This window comes from Crinia signifera, chromosome 5, assembly GCF_055691185.1.
Source record: "Crinia signifera chromosome 5, ASM5569118v1, whole genome shotgun sequence".
In the NCBI taxonomy this organism is placed as follows: domain Eukaryota; kingdom Metazoa; phylum Chordata; class Amphibia; order Anura; family Myobatrachidae; genus Crinia; species Crinia signifera.
The window spans coordinates 328,407,162-328,421,578 of NC_139221.1; the positions used below are offsets into that span (position 1 = coordinate 328,407,162).

Consider the following 14,417-nt stretch of genomic DNA (forward strand, 5'->3'; position numbering starts at 1 on the left):
GCTCCCAGGAGATTTCTTTGCAGTGTAGAGGTGTGACTAGGTGCACGCCTATCCCCCGCTCCCAGGAGATTCCTCTGCAGTGTAGAGGTGTGACTAGGTGCACGCCTATCCCCCGCTCCCAGGAGAAGCCTCTGCAGTGTAGAGGTGTGACTAGGTGCACCCCTATCCCTCGCTCCCAGGAGATTCCTCTGCAGTGTAGAGGTGTGACTAGGTGCACCCCTATCCCTCGCTCCCAGGAGAAGCCTCTGCAGTGTAGAGGTGTGACTAGGTGCACCCCTATCCCTCGCTCCCAGGAGATTCCTCTGCAGTGTAGAGGTGTGACTAGGTGCACGCCTATACCCCGCTCCCAGGAGATTCCTCTGCAGTGTAGAGGTGTGACTAGGTGCACGCCTATCCCCCGCTCCCAGGAGATTCCTCTGCAGTGTAGAGGTGTGACTAGGTGCACTCCTATCCCTCGCTCCCAGGAGAAGCCTCTGCAGTGTAGAGGTGTGACTAGGTGCACCCCTATCCCTCGCTCCCAGGAGATTCCTCTGCAGTGTAGAGGTGTGACTAGGTGCATGCCTATCTCCTGCTCCCAGGAGATTCCTCTGCAGTGTAGAGGTGTGACTAAGTGCATGACTATCCCACGCTCCCAGGAGATTCCTCTGCAGTGTAGAGGTGTGACTAAGTGCACACCTATCCCCCACTCCCAGGAGATTCCTCTGCAGTGTAGAGGTGTGGCTAGGTGCACGCCTATCCCCCGCTCCCAGAAGATTCCTCTGCAGTGTAGAGGTGTGACTAGGTGCACGCCTATCCCCCACTCCCAGGAGATTCCTCTGCAGTGTAGAGGTGTGACTAGGTGCACGCCTATCCCCCACTCCCAGGAGAGTCCTCTGCAGTGTAGAGGTGTGGCTAGGTGCACGCCTATCCCCCGCTCCCAGAAGATTCCTCTGCAGTGTAGAGGTGTGACTAGGTGCACCCCTATCCCTCGCTCCCAGGAGATTCCTCTGCAGTGTAGAGGTGTGACTAGGTGCACGCCTTTCCCCCACTCCCAGGAGATTCCTCTGCAGTGTAGAGGTGTGACTAGGGGCCTTATTCTGATCGGTGTGGCCAGATCCGAATATGCGGCCAGGACCATGCGCGCAAAACCCCGCCTTCCATACGGATCGCCAACTCCGGCCGTACGCGGTAAGAAGCTGGCCGAAAGGACCGCACGTGTATTTTTCATGGAATACGCCTCCTCCATCTCAGGGAACCTCCCCCATCATTCGATGGTCGCAGACCATCGAATGCAGGACCGAGTGGTCCACCAGCTCCCGCAACCTCAGACCACACGGACATTTTTCCGTGCAAAAGCAGGGATCTGGGCGGGCAGCTGACATCCGGCGATGTCATATGTCCGCCCCCTACACGTACGTCACGGCCGCATTACCATACGTACGCCCAGCGTTTGCATGGGAACGCCCATGAAACGCGGGGCGTATGCATATGGTAATGAGCCCAAATAGCCCTTCACGCCCCTCTCCACCCCCTGTTCGGAGTGTTCACATTTCATGCGGGATTTGGCCGTACGCCCCGCTCGCACATTCGCAGAGACGCCTCTGCACATGCGCAGACACAAAACATCGGCGGCATGAACGCACGCGGATATTACCGCACCAACCAGAATAAGGGCCTAGGTGCTCGCCTATCCCCAGCTCCCAGGAGAAGCCTCTGCAGTGTAGAAATGTCTATTTATCTATCACCTATCATCTGTCTATGGGCTCAATTCAGAGTTGATCGCTGTTGTGTGAATTTGCAATCCTACTGATTATGGAATGACTGCGCATTCCTACAGATTAAAGCACACATGCGTGAGCCCAAACACCAACAGAAATAGCGTAAGAATTTTAAACGCAATATGGCCGGATCTTGACTGAGGAATTTGCCGTTTGTGGGTGGTAACCAGTGGTGGGTCTCTGACATCAGCCTGGTTCTGTCGCAGATTTGTGGAAGGATCAGAGTTACACACATATATTTAGACTGGGAAACCCAATGGTTCCTGATTTGCGTGTGACTCGCGAATAACGACCCATTCACAATACACTTGCAGATTTGCACAGAACGGGTTCTCTTTCTGTCTGGGTGGCGGCTGTCTACTCGCAGCCATCTGCAACTTTGCAGCTCAAGACTGAATCAGGCCCTATGTACAAATGTATACTGTACATACAACATATAATATTATGCACCCATAATATCTCCTCATACTGTATCTATCTGACATTCGGATCCTGTGCGTGCAGGAACCAATATATAATAATTCCCCGTTGCGACTTTCCGTGCACAGACTCATTTCCGATGTACGTATATTAGATATCACATCCTGTGACAGCGCCGGCGTTATCTCATAAAACGTTGGTTTATTCCTGTTGTTTAGAAAGTGAAACTGTTCAGCAGATTAAACGTGTTCTGTTTCTTACAAGGCGTTTGACAGACTGATCAATTGGCAGCGACGAGCAGACTAAAGCTCGTAAGTGCCTCAAAGCCTCGTATGGAAATGCCTTTTCTATCATAATAGGAACTGACGGCAGCTTTATATTCAAAATGCAGACTTCCTTCCCTGCACGCTGCTCCGCGGCACAATTCAGAGTGACAGAATTCATTACACAACAGAGAGCGTTGGAGAGAGGCGCATATCAAGAGCCAATGGCGGACGCGGCGCACTTCTACTGCAAACCTCAGTCCTCCCCGCATGGCGAACCCATTACCAATCTTATTGATGGCAAAACCTTTTTATGTAAATAGTTGTCAAGTGGGACTCTCACCCCGGCAGAAATACTTCGCTGCCATTTCTCGTTCCAGTAAAATCGCCTCTCTCAGGAAAGTCAATGATAGATTGCTTCGAAAGTAAATGATAGATCAGGTCGACGCGTCGCCGTGCCACAAATAAATAAAGTAACACTTTGGTTCTCTTTAGCCAAAGGCAAGAAGCCGATGGCTGCCGCTCCCCCTGTATTCGCGGATCTGCCCTCAATGGTCATGATACCGACTGCGACACAAGTCCGCCAGATGAAGCGGAATAAGGCCCACAATATCAAATCAGCGCCCACAATCATCTTTCAATTTTACGCATCAAACCCTTTGATTCGTTCTTCTCTCGTTAGAGATTCAGAATGCCACAAAGCCAGTGGAACAAATGAATCCCGCATATTGTATCAGCTGACGCAGACCGGTACGCGGCAGGCTGGAAGTGGACAATTGTGCCTACATTACACACAGCCTTTGCTAGAATTTGGAATTCTTATTTTTTTCATTTTTAAAAACTGTGAATGTATGCACATGTGCTGCCACTGTGTGCGAGCGAGAACGGCGAATTGATTATTTGCTGGCCGCTCATACGCAGCAGTGCAGGTGAGGCGATGGGTGGTCGTCGCACCTATAAGAACGCCCAGTGTTTCATGGAAATTCACACGTGACGCAGGGGTCGGGCAGCGGATGTCCCACACAGAGCGCTCGCAGATGTAAGACACCAGTGAGGTGTCTTATAACTGCGAGCACTTGCAAAATCATTCGATGGTCACGACTATTGAATGATTTTGCCCCGGCGTGCAAGACTGCGAGCAGATGTTTATGCTAAGCCTCCACTCGCATGCGTGCGGGGACATCGGCGTGTGAGGGGGAGGGGACGCGTTTGTGCGGGCACTGGGCAACATTTAGACGTCCCAAATTTTGCAGCTTTGCGTGTGTACCAGAATCACCTCCTTACTCTAGCAGGTAGATTAACTAAAGTTTCTAAGGGCCTTATTTTAGTTCACTCTTTCTGACAAAATCCTTCTTAGATGGGCAAAACCATGTGCACTGCAGGTGGGGCAGATGTAACTTGTGCAGATATAATTAGATTTGGGTGGGGTTTTACTTCAAAGTGAGATCTATATTGCAGTGTAAAAATAAAGCAGCCAGTATTTTCCCTTCACAGAAACAAAATAACTCACCCAAATCTAATTCTCTCTGCACATTTTACATCTGCCCCCCTGCAGTGCACATGGTTTTGTCCATCTAAGAAGGATTTTGTCAGAAAGAGTGAACCAAAATAAGGCCCTAAGAGTGCTGTTTCCATAGCAACCAGTAAATTTGCAACTGCCATTATTGTTACATTAAAAAAAATGGTAGACAGAATCTGATTGGTTGGTTCTGGCAACACCGCCATTGGTCTGTTTTAGAAGCTTTAATAATTCCATTCATAAGGCGTCACATAGCTTTCTTATCATCATGCCATCTTCCCATATCTCTGTTTAATATGTATGTAGGAAGCCACACCCACTGCGCACACCACTTTTCAGGAAATAGAGGTTGAGAAATGGAGGCTCCTGGGGGGCTTATTATAATATAATATGGAGGGTTTTGTTTTTTATTGGGGGGGGGGGGGGTGCATTTGCATACCTCCCAACTGTCACGATTCCGTCGGGACAGTCCCGATTTTCGGGTCCTGTCCCGACGTCCCACCCGCGGCAGGCATTGTCCCGCTGCGGGGGGGTGGCAGTTGGGAGACCCCCCAATGTAGTAGAATAGACGCTGTGCGCATGCGCACAGCGTCTATTCTCGTATGAAAATGAGGTCGCGGCTAATTAGCATAAGCCGCGCCCTCATTTGCATACGCCACGCCCCCTTTTCGGGCGCTCGCGCGGCTTCGCCGCGCGAGCGTCCCTATTTCTTCAAATGAAAAGTTGGGAGGTATGCATTTGCAGCACAGTGCAGTTACTGGGTGGTTACTGGGAGCAACTTCTATCCTGGGAACCTCCTATTTGCAGAGTCCGCATTATGGCCCTTATTCAGATCCGATCGCAGTACAAATTTGTTCTCAAAATGGACAAAACCATGTGCGCTGCAGGTGGGGCAGATGTACCAGGTGCAGAGAGAGTTAGATTTGGGTGGGGTGTGTTGAAGCTGAAATCTAAATTGCAGTGTAAAAATAATGCAGCCAGTATTTACCCTGCACAGAAACAAAATAACTCACCCAAATCTAACTCTCTCTGCACATGTTACATCTGTCCCACCTGCAGATCTGAATAAGGGCCTCTGTGTGCAGGGAGCTGCCGAGTCTTTGCTGCAGTTTCTGAGCTTCCCATATCCAGCCATGGCCAGTGCACTGCTGAGAGCTCAGAAATCTCTGTAGCAGAGCAGCTAAAGCCGTTCCCGTCCGTGTCTCATTATCGCCTCTCACTGATGTGACGCGTACCACGGACTCTGCCCAGTGCCCACCTGCTCCCCCACTCCTCCTGCTCTCCCAGCCAGCACGCAGATCTGCCTCCCATTATATGACATTATTGTCACAGGCCTGGCTGTCAGGGGACAGCAGCGCAGAGAGAAAGAGTAACAGCCTGCTCTCTGCGGAATTTCTTACTGCTACATAAAACCAGATGGTTTCCCGCCATCGATGGTACAGAACCACCCGATAGTTCTTTTTTTTTTTTTCATTTGATTTTTACCAGGTGCCAGGACACTGAGAATAGCTCCTCCCAATGACATCCGCTAAGCCCTGCCCCCAGGTACTGATTCACCTTTAGGCCAGTCAGAGAAACAATAGGGCCAGTCAGAGAAACAATAGGGATGACTTTTGGTTGGTGAAACCATCGATGATGATCCATTGCATAGTTTGCAACCATCGATAGTCACTTGCTATTTAATTATCAATGGTAGCCCTCAGTGGCCAACACCGATGGCCATCACTAGATTCTGCTGACCGTTTAGGGAGGGGGATGGCTCTCCTTGTTATAAGGCTCTGCCCCCTCCATGAAAAAATGCAGCAGAGGCTAAAACGGGTTATTCCTATGATTTTAGCCAATACCCCTCCATGCGGACCCAAGATTCCCTGAACCATGGGTCTAAAGGGGCTATGGTTCGTTCGTAAGGGATGCAGTTGAAATCCCGGTGGTCAGAATCCCGGCGTTTAAAATCCCGATGCCGGAATCCCGACCTCCGGAATCCCGACACTTTCTCCCTCCGTGGGTGTCCACGACACTCCTAGAGGGAGAATAAATTATTGTACCGAGTGTAGCGAGGCACCGCGCCCGCTGCGTGGCGAGTGCAGTGAGCCCGCAAGGGGGGGGGGGGTAATCAACGTCCCCCCCTTGTCGGGATTTCGGCGGATCGGGATTCCGGCGTCTGGATTTTGAACTCCGGGATTCTGACCACCGGGATTTTGTATGTATTCCCGTTCGTGACTAGAGCCCTCAGTGGCTGTAAGTGTAAGTGATTGGGCGCTGCTGGTAATGACAGGATGGCGGACGGTGTGTGCCCAGGACCTCATCTAGTGTTTTTGTTCATTCACATTCTTTACCACTTATTTTACCATCCACGTGGATTATGATCGGGAATAGTAATCTTCCCCAAAAGCGTAGCGGGAAAAGCAAGCCTGTGGTGGTACACGTTACCAATAATTTGCTTTGTACATTGTAAAACATACAAAAACACACCCAAAAGTAGAAAAACCTGCCATGACAATTTACGCGTTGACCATGTCAACATTTTTTATGTCGACCTTTTGTACTTGTTAATGTTTTCAGGTGTCTGCCTATTACATGTCGACCTGTTGACCCAATGGGGTTATCCTGGTCCATTGGCAAAGACTGTACGTTCGCACGGGGACCGATGTTTTGCGTATGCGCATTCGCAGCCCGTGCGTACGAGGGGGGGCTGCCTGTCGGCATTTGCAGCGTGGCGTCTGGTGGACTCACAAGGCTGCAAATCAACCAGAATAAGGTCCCATATGCGAGTCGCCATACCTACCGACCTAATTCTAATGATCCACACCCGTTTCTATAACTATTATATTAGGGTTCGGTTCCAGCGATGCTAGTTTTGGGCAGCATTACATAAAGCACATCCAGCAGTCGTTGCTGTTGCCGTTGCTTTCCACACGTCCATTGCCTCCGATAGCTCCCCGCCGATCAGAACCTGATAAAATACTAAATATAATGACATTTTTGAAGGTGTTCCTAATTAAACAGGCAATTTTCTGCATATTTTCTATTTATGCAAAATGAGCTTTTAATTAGCTATGGAAGGGATCGGGAGGCTGTTCCATCAGCCGGATAGTAACGAGCTCTAGCATTCCATCCGCATTAGCGCTGCGGAGATAAGGTCTGTCTATTGCTTCCCCGTGCGCCACATTCCAGGTGTCCCCGTCTTTCATTTTCTGTTCTTAATTGTTGTGTCGTAACAGTTGCATATTGTAGCAGGTTTATAGCTCCTGACCGCGGCAATCTAATTATCCCGAATTACTGTCTTGATTGTAGCCCAATTAATGTCAGCTTTGCATTGTCAGATGTGAAAGGACAGCTAATATAATTGTTTCATTATTCGCAGAGGTGAGCGGATGGGAATGAACGTTCCTCGGTGCTCTCTAGGTGACGCTAAACAGCCGGTGACATAACATTTACATTTCCCTGATAGGTATTACCCGCCGGAGTGTACAGCCGCGTACTGTAATAAGGCCAGAGGGTCTCATTCTGCTCCCATTGTTCTCTCCGCCTGGTCGCTGACCCCTCACGAGGAATCCTTCTGGAATCTCTACAAAGCTGTTCTTTGCATTTGATTGCTTCCCGCTCAGAGGCGTAGGAAACGGGACGGGATGAATATTCCAGATATATGGCCTGATTCAACACAGCTGGGGGCCCGAATCAGATATGATCGCTGGGCCCAACGATCAATTAGGCGCCTCCCCGCTAGAGTGAATCCCGCCCCTGTGCACAGATGTGACCGCTTTCGCAGCCTTGCAAATACTATCTTGTCCATTCGCAATCACAGCACCACCGATGCTCCTCCCCCCACCCCCTTGTGTGTTTATTGGCTGTGTAGCCGGTGGCTTACTCGGCGCTGGGATGAAGGATGCTCCGATCAGGGCCGGAGCTAACGTCAGAGGTCCTCCTATTAAATGCCTGGTTGACGTTTTACCGGACACTCCCGATAAACGTCCGGATCCCTCCTACAAACGCCGGCTTCCTGTTAATGATCCAGCGTATTTCCTGTGGGAAAGTGCTGTGGCTGGATTTGTCCGTACGGGGACTTTGCGCACGTGCACTACAGAATTTGATAATTGTTAGGGCTGTGAATTTGTAGCGATGCGTACAAGTCTGAATTTGGGGGAAAATCTTTCTGCGCTGCAGGTTGGGCAGATGTAACATGTGCAGAGAGAGTTAGATTTGGATTTGTAATATCTGCAATACGATGCGGCTAAGACACAACAAAAACCTGTGCTGATTTATTTGATATCTAACATAACAGGCCCAAATAAGGGAATGCAGTTAGAATCCCAGCGTTCAAAATGCCGACGCCGGAATCCCAACACTTTCTCCCTCTATGGGTGCCAACGACTCCCATAGAGAGAGAATAAATAAGTGTGACAAGTGTAGCAAGGCACCGGGCCCGCTGCGTGGCGAGCGCAGAAAGCCCGCAGGGGGGGGGGGGGGGGCGATCCAAGTCCCCCCCTTGTCAGGATTTCGGTGGGATTTAGTACCAATCCCCAAATAAGACGTCCAGCCCCAGCAGAGACTTGTGGAACTACTGTAGAAGCTGTTTGGCGCGACTGCAGCAATGATGCATGAGTACGTACTGTATCTGTAGGTTCCAGACTCCATTTACAATAACATGGGGGCGCGTCAGGACACACGGCATGGAACAATAAGACCTATTAGGGGTATTTTTTAGCGACGGGAGTTCCTGTTCAGCATCTGGAAAACCCTTTGCATCCCATCGTCCTGCCATACCGCCTCTTCCAGTGCCCAACTGTGAGTGGCCTCAGGACCGCTGGGATATAGAGACTCTACGTACTCAGCCGACACCTGAGGCGCTGCGATAACAAAGTCACTGATTAGCTGCAGTTACGGGATAAATAATTTATTCTCCATCTTTTCTTTCATGAGAGATTGGCTGCTAATCCCGGAAGTGTCTGTCCTCCCTCAGACTGATAAAGCCCTTTCATACGCCAGCATTCCACTTCTAAATGGTAATTCTCATTCGGCTGATAGAGCAATTCTCACATCCTTAAAAGCCGAGAACATGGAAGAGGGGAAACTGTTTTATATATAACTTTATCTACCGGAATGAAATACTTTCCATGCAGAACATCGGCATCGCCGCGGATTGGCCGCTCTGATTAGTACAATGGAGATGCTCCCTTTCTCATTCTCAAAAGGGAAGAGTTTAAGGGAATTTCAGAAATAAATTGTCTGACGTCTCCGGAGAAACTTTAAAAGACGGATTTTCATGGGGGGGGGGGGGGGGGACCGGCGGCGGCGGCTGCAGAGTGAGGGGTTAATATAAATGTCGTTTTGCAGCTATTCCCAGTTCTCTATAGAATACGCTTATATTTCTGTCCATGCAAACTGGAAAATAAGGAGAACTCTTTGTAACGGTGCGCATATACGCGTGCAGCGACTTCGATAAATCACCGCCACAAATCGCATGCCATCGCATGTGTCACCCAATGCGATGCGCAGGCCCGCCGGTCCAATCTCGCGTTGCCAGATATTATGTGCTGCACATAATATCTCTCCCATTGCCTATGCGATCACATGGGGTTTGTAACCCCTTGCAATCGCTCGCAATGTGATCTGCGGTTAGCGGTAGTCAGCCAGCAGGGTGGGCGGTGGTGTAGCGCACCTGGCGTTGGGTAGCAGGAGGGCTGGTGGGGCGGTGGTAGTCAGCAGAGCTGGTGGTAGATGGCAGAATTAAAAAAAAAATTCAAAAGAGAGAGCTCTCTCAGCCAATCAGCAGCCACCCGAATGTGTGGTCTCTGATTGGCTGAGAGCTGTCCCAGTCTTTTGAATTTTTTTTTTTTTCGGGTGCTGGGAAAAGCACATCAGATGTGATGGGAAATTGCATCACAATGTCGCATCACATCCGATCGCACAAGTGTATGGGCACCATAAGTAACATGAATGTGTTCCAGGCATTGGGTGATGTGCGCTGGTTCTAGTTGATAAATGTAAAGTGTCTAGGTAGACAGTCAAAAGTTCGACGTGCATAAGGCAGACATTAACAAATAGTCAGCATTTACAAAAGGTTGACATGAAAATGCCGTCAATGCCGTGCGTTTTCTTTCTGTTTGGGTGGCGGCTGGGTGCTGTCGTCAGCGACTTCTCATATTAGCGATCAGAACCTTATAGGGATATTTCCTAAGAACGAATGGGCGCAAATTTAAATTGTGTAGGAATCTCCTATTCTCGGCCAAGAATCGCACACCGGAGGTCCTCCTTCAGCGGTCATCCCACTCGTCCCACCCTTAGTAATAGTATAACCAGTCCGAGCTTTGAGCCGGTGTTGGTCCCAAAAATATGCAAAAATATTCTGTAGGAGTTCCCCATATTTAAAGAACGAGCACCAGGCTGGACTAGTTGGGGGTAATGTCATGGCCCCAGGGAACTATATAAAAGTATCCCCCGGCTGTGGCATTAGCTTACTGACTAGTGGCGCACGGCGCAGGTTTTAAAAATACGTGGGACCCCTAAATCTTTTGTCCGTCATATTTTTGGAACCAAGACCAGTCCAAAGAGCTTGGTTATACTTAGGAAGGGTGGACCCCGCTCTATTTTTTTTTTTTTTACATTTTTAACTCTTTCTTTACTTTTGCTGCTGAGAACTCGTCAGATTAGTAAATAGCTGCATTATCGGACACAAGTAAGTGGCTCCTCCCATCGATGTAATCGCATTGTATTATCATCATATCTGATTGCCTTGTATTGTCTCCGATCCCTGGTTCCTCCGCCGGTCTCCATGCCTGCCCTTACACATTGCGTTCTCCGTGATTATATCCGGCTGCGCAGCTTGCTGTAACATGAGCAATGATTGATGAGTACGATTACAGGGTTACTACTTAATTTACAAAACTAATTATTTCAAGCTAATTAATAAGGTGTTAGTAAAAGCATTGTATGGCAGGCCGGTATCATTTACTGTACGGGGCTATTGGCGTCCTTATCGACCAGGCGCCTGATTAAATGTCTAATCAGATCTTATTGGTGTCAGCACATCTCTAATATTTTGCCCTTGAAATAATTATTGGTTTAAGGGGGGTCATTCTCGCTGATTTAGTCCCCGGCGTGTTCGCACGCGGGACCGATATATAAGCTCAGCGCATGCGCATATTCTCATGGAATGGACAGTAACAGATCCGGAGCTTCACAACTGACCGAAACCGCTTTGCGGCAGCCGGTCGTGACCTCTAATCAGAGGCGCAGGGCCTGTAAATGTGATGTATGAGATTTATTCTCCGCGCTCTGTGGCTGCTGCAGACCTCATCTGGAGGTGGCATAAGGTTTATTGTCTGTTGTCATAAACATCTTACATTGCAGATTTATGTCCCCCCGTTCACTGTATGCATCACAGTAATCTGCCACTTCGCTAAGTTATAAGAAATGAAATCCATATGTACAATTTGCTTGGCGCGTGTGGACGCCGCTGTCCAGTGTCACACCGCGGTTACACGCTATAAGTCATAGAACCACACCTGACGGACTGTGCAGGAAACGTGAGGAGAACCTGGAAGCAGCAAATCACACAGACCAGGTTATACCATGGCACCTGACGTACGTTATACCATGGCACCTGACGTACGTTATAACATGGCACCTGACCCCGCCGTACGTTATACCATGGCACCTGACGTACATTATACCATGGCACCTGACCCCAACGTACGTTATACCATGGCACCTGACCCCGCCATACGTTATACCACGGCACCTGACCCCAACCTACGTTATACAATGGCATCTGACCCCGCCGTACGTTATACCATGGCACCTGACCCCAACGTACGTTATATCATGGCACCTGACCCCAACGTACGTTATACCATGGCACCTGACCCCAACGTACGTTATACCATGGCACCTGACGTACGTTATACCATGGCACCTGACCCCAACCTACGTTATACAATGGCATCTGACCACGCCGTACGTTATACCATGGCACCTGACGTACATTATACCATGGCACCTGACCCCGCCGTACGTTATACCATGGCACTTGACCCCGCCGTACGCTATACTATGGCACCTGAACCCAACCTACGTTATACAATGGCATCTGACCCCGCCGTACGTTATACCATGGCACCTGACCCCAACTTACGTTATATCATGGCACCTGACCCCAACGTATGTTATACCATGGCACCTGACCCCAACGTACGTTATACCATGGCACCTGACCCCAACCTACGTTATACCATGGCACCTAACCCCGTTGTACGTTATACCATGGCACCTGACGTACGTTATACCATGGCACCTGACCCCAACGTACGTTATACCATGGCACCTGACCCCAACCTACGTTATACCATGGCATCTGACCCCATCACACATTATACTATGGAACCTGACCCCAACATACGTTATACCATGGCACCTGACCACAACCTACGTTATACCATGGCATCTGACCCCATCATACATTATACGATGGCACCTGACCCCAACCTACATTATACAATGGCATCTGACCCCATCATACATTATACTATGGAACCTTAACCGAACGTACATTATACCAGGGGGTGCCGGATGACTGACCGGTAGTCAGGATTCCGACAGTCATAACACCGACATCGGAATCCCGACTGCTAAAACCCTGACAGACGGGCAGCGGCTATTCTCCCTCGTGGGGGTCCACGACCCCCACGAGGGAGAATAGGTGGTGAGTGTAGCCCACTACGAGCCCCCTACGAGCGTAGCCCCCTTGTTGTGCTCACCCCAATGACTGAGTCCCGGCAGTCGGGATTCCAACGTCGGGCTAATGACGGTCGGAATCCCGAATGTTGGTGTGTTATACCACACCCATACCAGGCACCTGACCCCAATGTACATTATACCATGGCATCTGACCCCAACATACGTTATTCCATGACACCTGACCCCAACGTACGTTATAATATGGCACTTTACCCCATCATACATTAGACCATGACATCTGACCCCATTGTACATTATACGATGGAACCTGAACCCATTGTACATTATACCATGGCACCTGACCCCCGTCGTACGTTATACCATGGCACCTGACCTCGTCGTACGTTATACCATCGCACCTAACCCCATCACACATTATACCATCGCCCCTGACCCCATCATAGGTTAATCATGGAATCTGATCCCATAATAGGTTATACCATGGCAACTTAACGTATCATATGTTATACCATGTCACCTGACCCCGTCATAGGTTATACCATGTCACCTGACCTCATCATAGGTTATACCATGGCACCTGACCCCGTCATAGGTTATACCATGGCACCTGACCCCATCATAGGTTATACCATGGCACCTGACCCCATCGTACATTATACCATGGCACCTGACCCCATCACACATTATACCATGGCACCTGGCCAATAAAATCTGTATTATGCTATAAAATAAGGTTTGGGGACATAGAGTTGATATGGTTCTGTAAAGTAACTATGGGATGGAAGGTGACAACCTACAGTGGTGTATTGTACAGAACGGCTTATAAACAGCTCAGACATTGGGGGGGGGGGGGGGGGGGGGGGCGGGCTGTGTGAATGGTTGGGCTCCGAATCGCCCTTCCGCTTCTATAAATAATAACCTGTAATATGATAATGGCCTGGTGTGATCAGTGGACAGCCCAGAAATCCCACTTAGTGTAATCTGACAGTAAATCTGAGCTCACAGAGGTTGTTTCTTGTGTTTCAGAGACGCGCCAGGAAGGTGAAATGTTGTCTCATCTCCACCGGGCTGGTGGTCGTCCTTGTGATCATCATCATCATCGCTGTGACAGTGAAGAAGTAGCTCCGGCTGGCGAGAAGCGTCCCCTCCCTCAGCCTGTGATCTCAGCTCTCTAATGGCACTGTGATAAGTAATATTGCCTGCTCCTGATATATATTTATGCCTGGAATACTGTAGTGTCATGTCATTGCATTAGCTAAATAAACAGATGTTAAAAGCAGGAATTGGTTCCGTGTCATTGAGGTGTCATGGGTCAGCCATGGGCAACTGGCGGCCCATAATCCACCTAGTAATTGTCTATATTAGCTGCCCTCCCTAATAATACCGATGTCACAGGAAATGTAGCATTTAATAGTGATGTCATACAGTGCAGCGCAGTCTCAATATCTGTGTATCAGGTTAAGGTGTGATCGAATGGTGATGTCCTAGAGTGCAGCGCAGTCACACAGTCTATGTTGCAGGTTAGGGTGTGTGATTGGATGATGATGGCAAAGAGTGAGCGCAGTCACACGGTCTATGTAGCAGGTTAGTGTGTGATTGGGTGGTGATGTCACAGAGTGAGCGCAATCACACAGTCTATGTAGCAGGTCAGTATGTGATTGGATGGTGATGTCACAGAGTGAGCGCAGTCACACAGTCTATGTAGCAGGTCAGTGTGTGATTGGATGGTGATGTCACAGAGTGAGCGCAGTCACACGGTCT

The 14,417-nt window shown here is 49.3% G+C and overlaps 1 protein-coding gene across 2 annotated transcripts in view; it reads left to right on the forward strand.

The window, feature by feature from the left end:
• Positions 1-13,935, forward strand: part of TSNARE1 (t-SNARE domain containing 1) — a 281,169-nt gene extending 267,234 nt beyond the window's left edge. Inside the window, exons 12-13 of one of the 2 annotated variants that reach the window (XM_083144957.1) lie at positions 10,596-10,635; positions 13,683-13,762. In XM_083144957.1, the coding sequence (XP_083001083.1) occupies positions 10,596-10,610 (15 nt within the window). In that variant the 3' untranslated portion in view covers positions 10,611-10,635; positions 13,683-13,762. Of the gene's footprint in view, positions 1-10,595; positions 10,636-13,682 lie in introns of both variants that reach the window. The other variant, XM_083144956.1, reaches the window with a different exon arrangement.
• Positions 13,936-14,417: the final 482 nt, after the last annotated feature.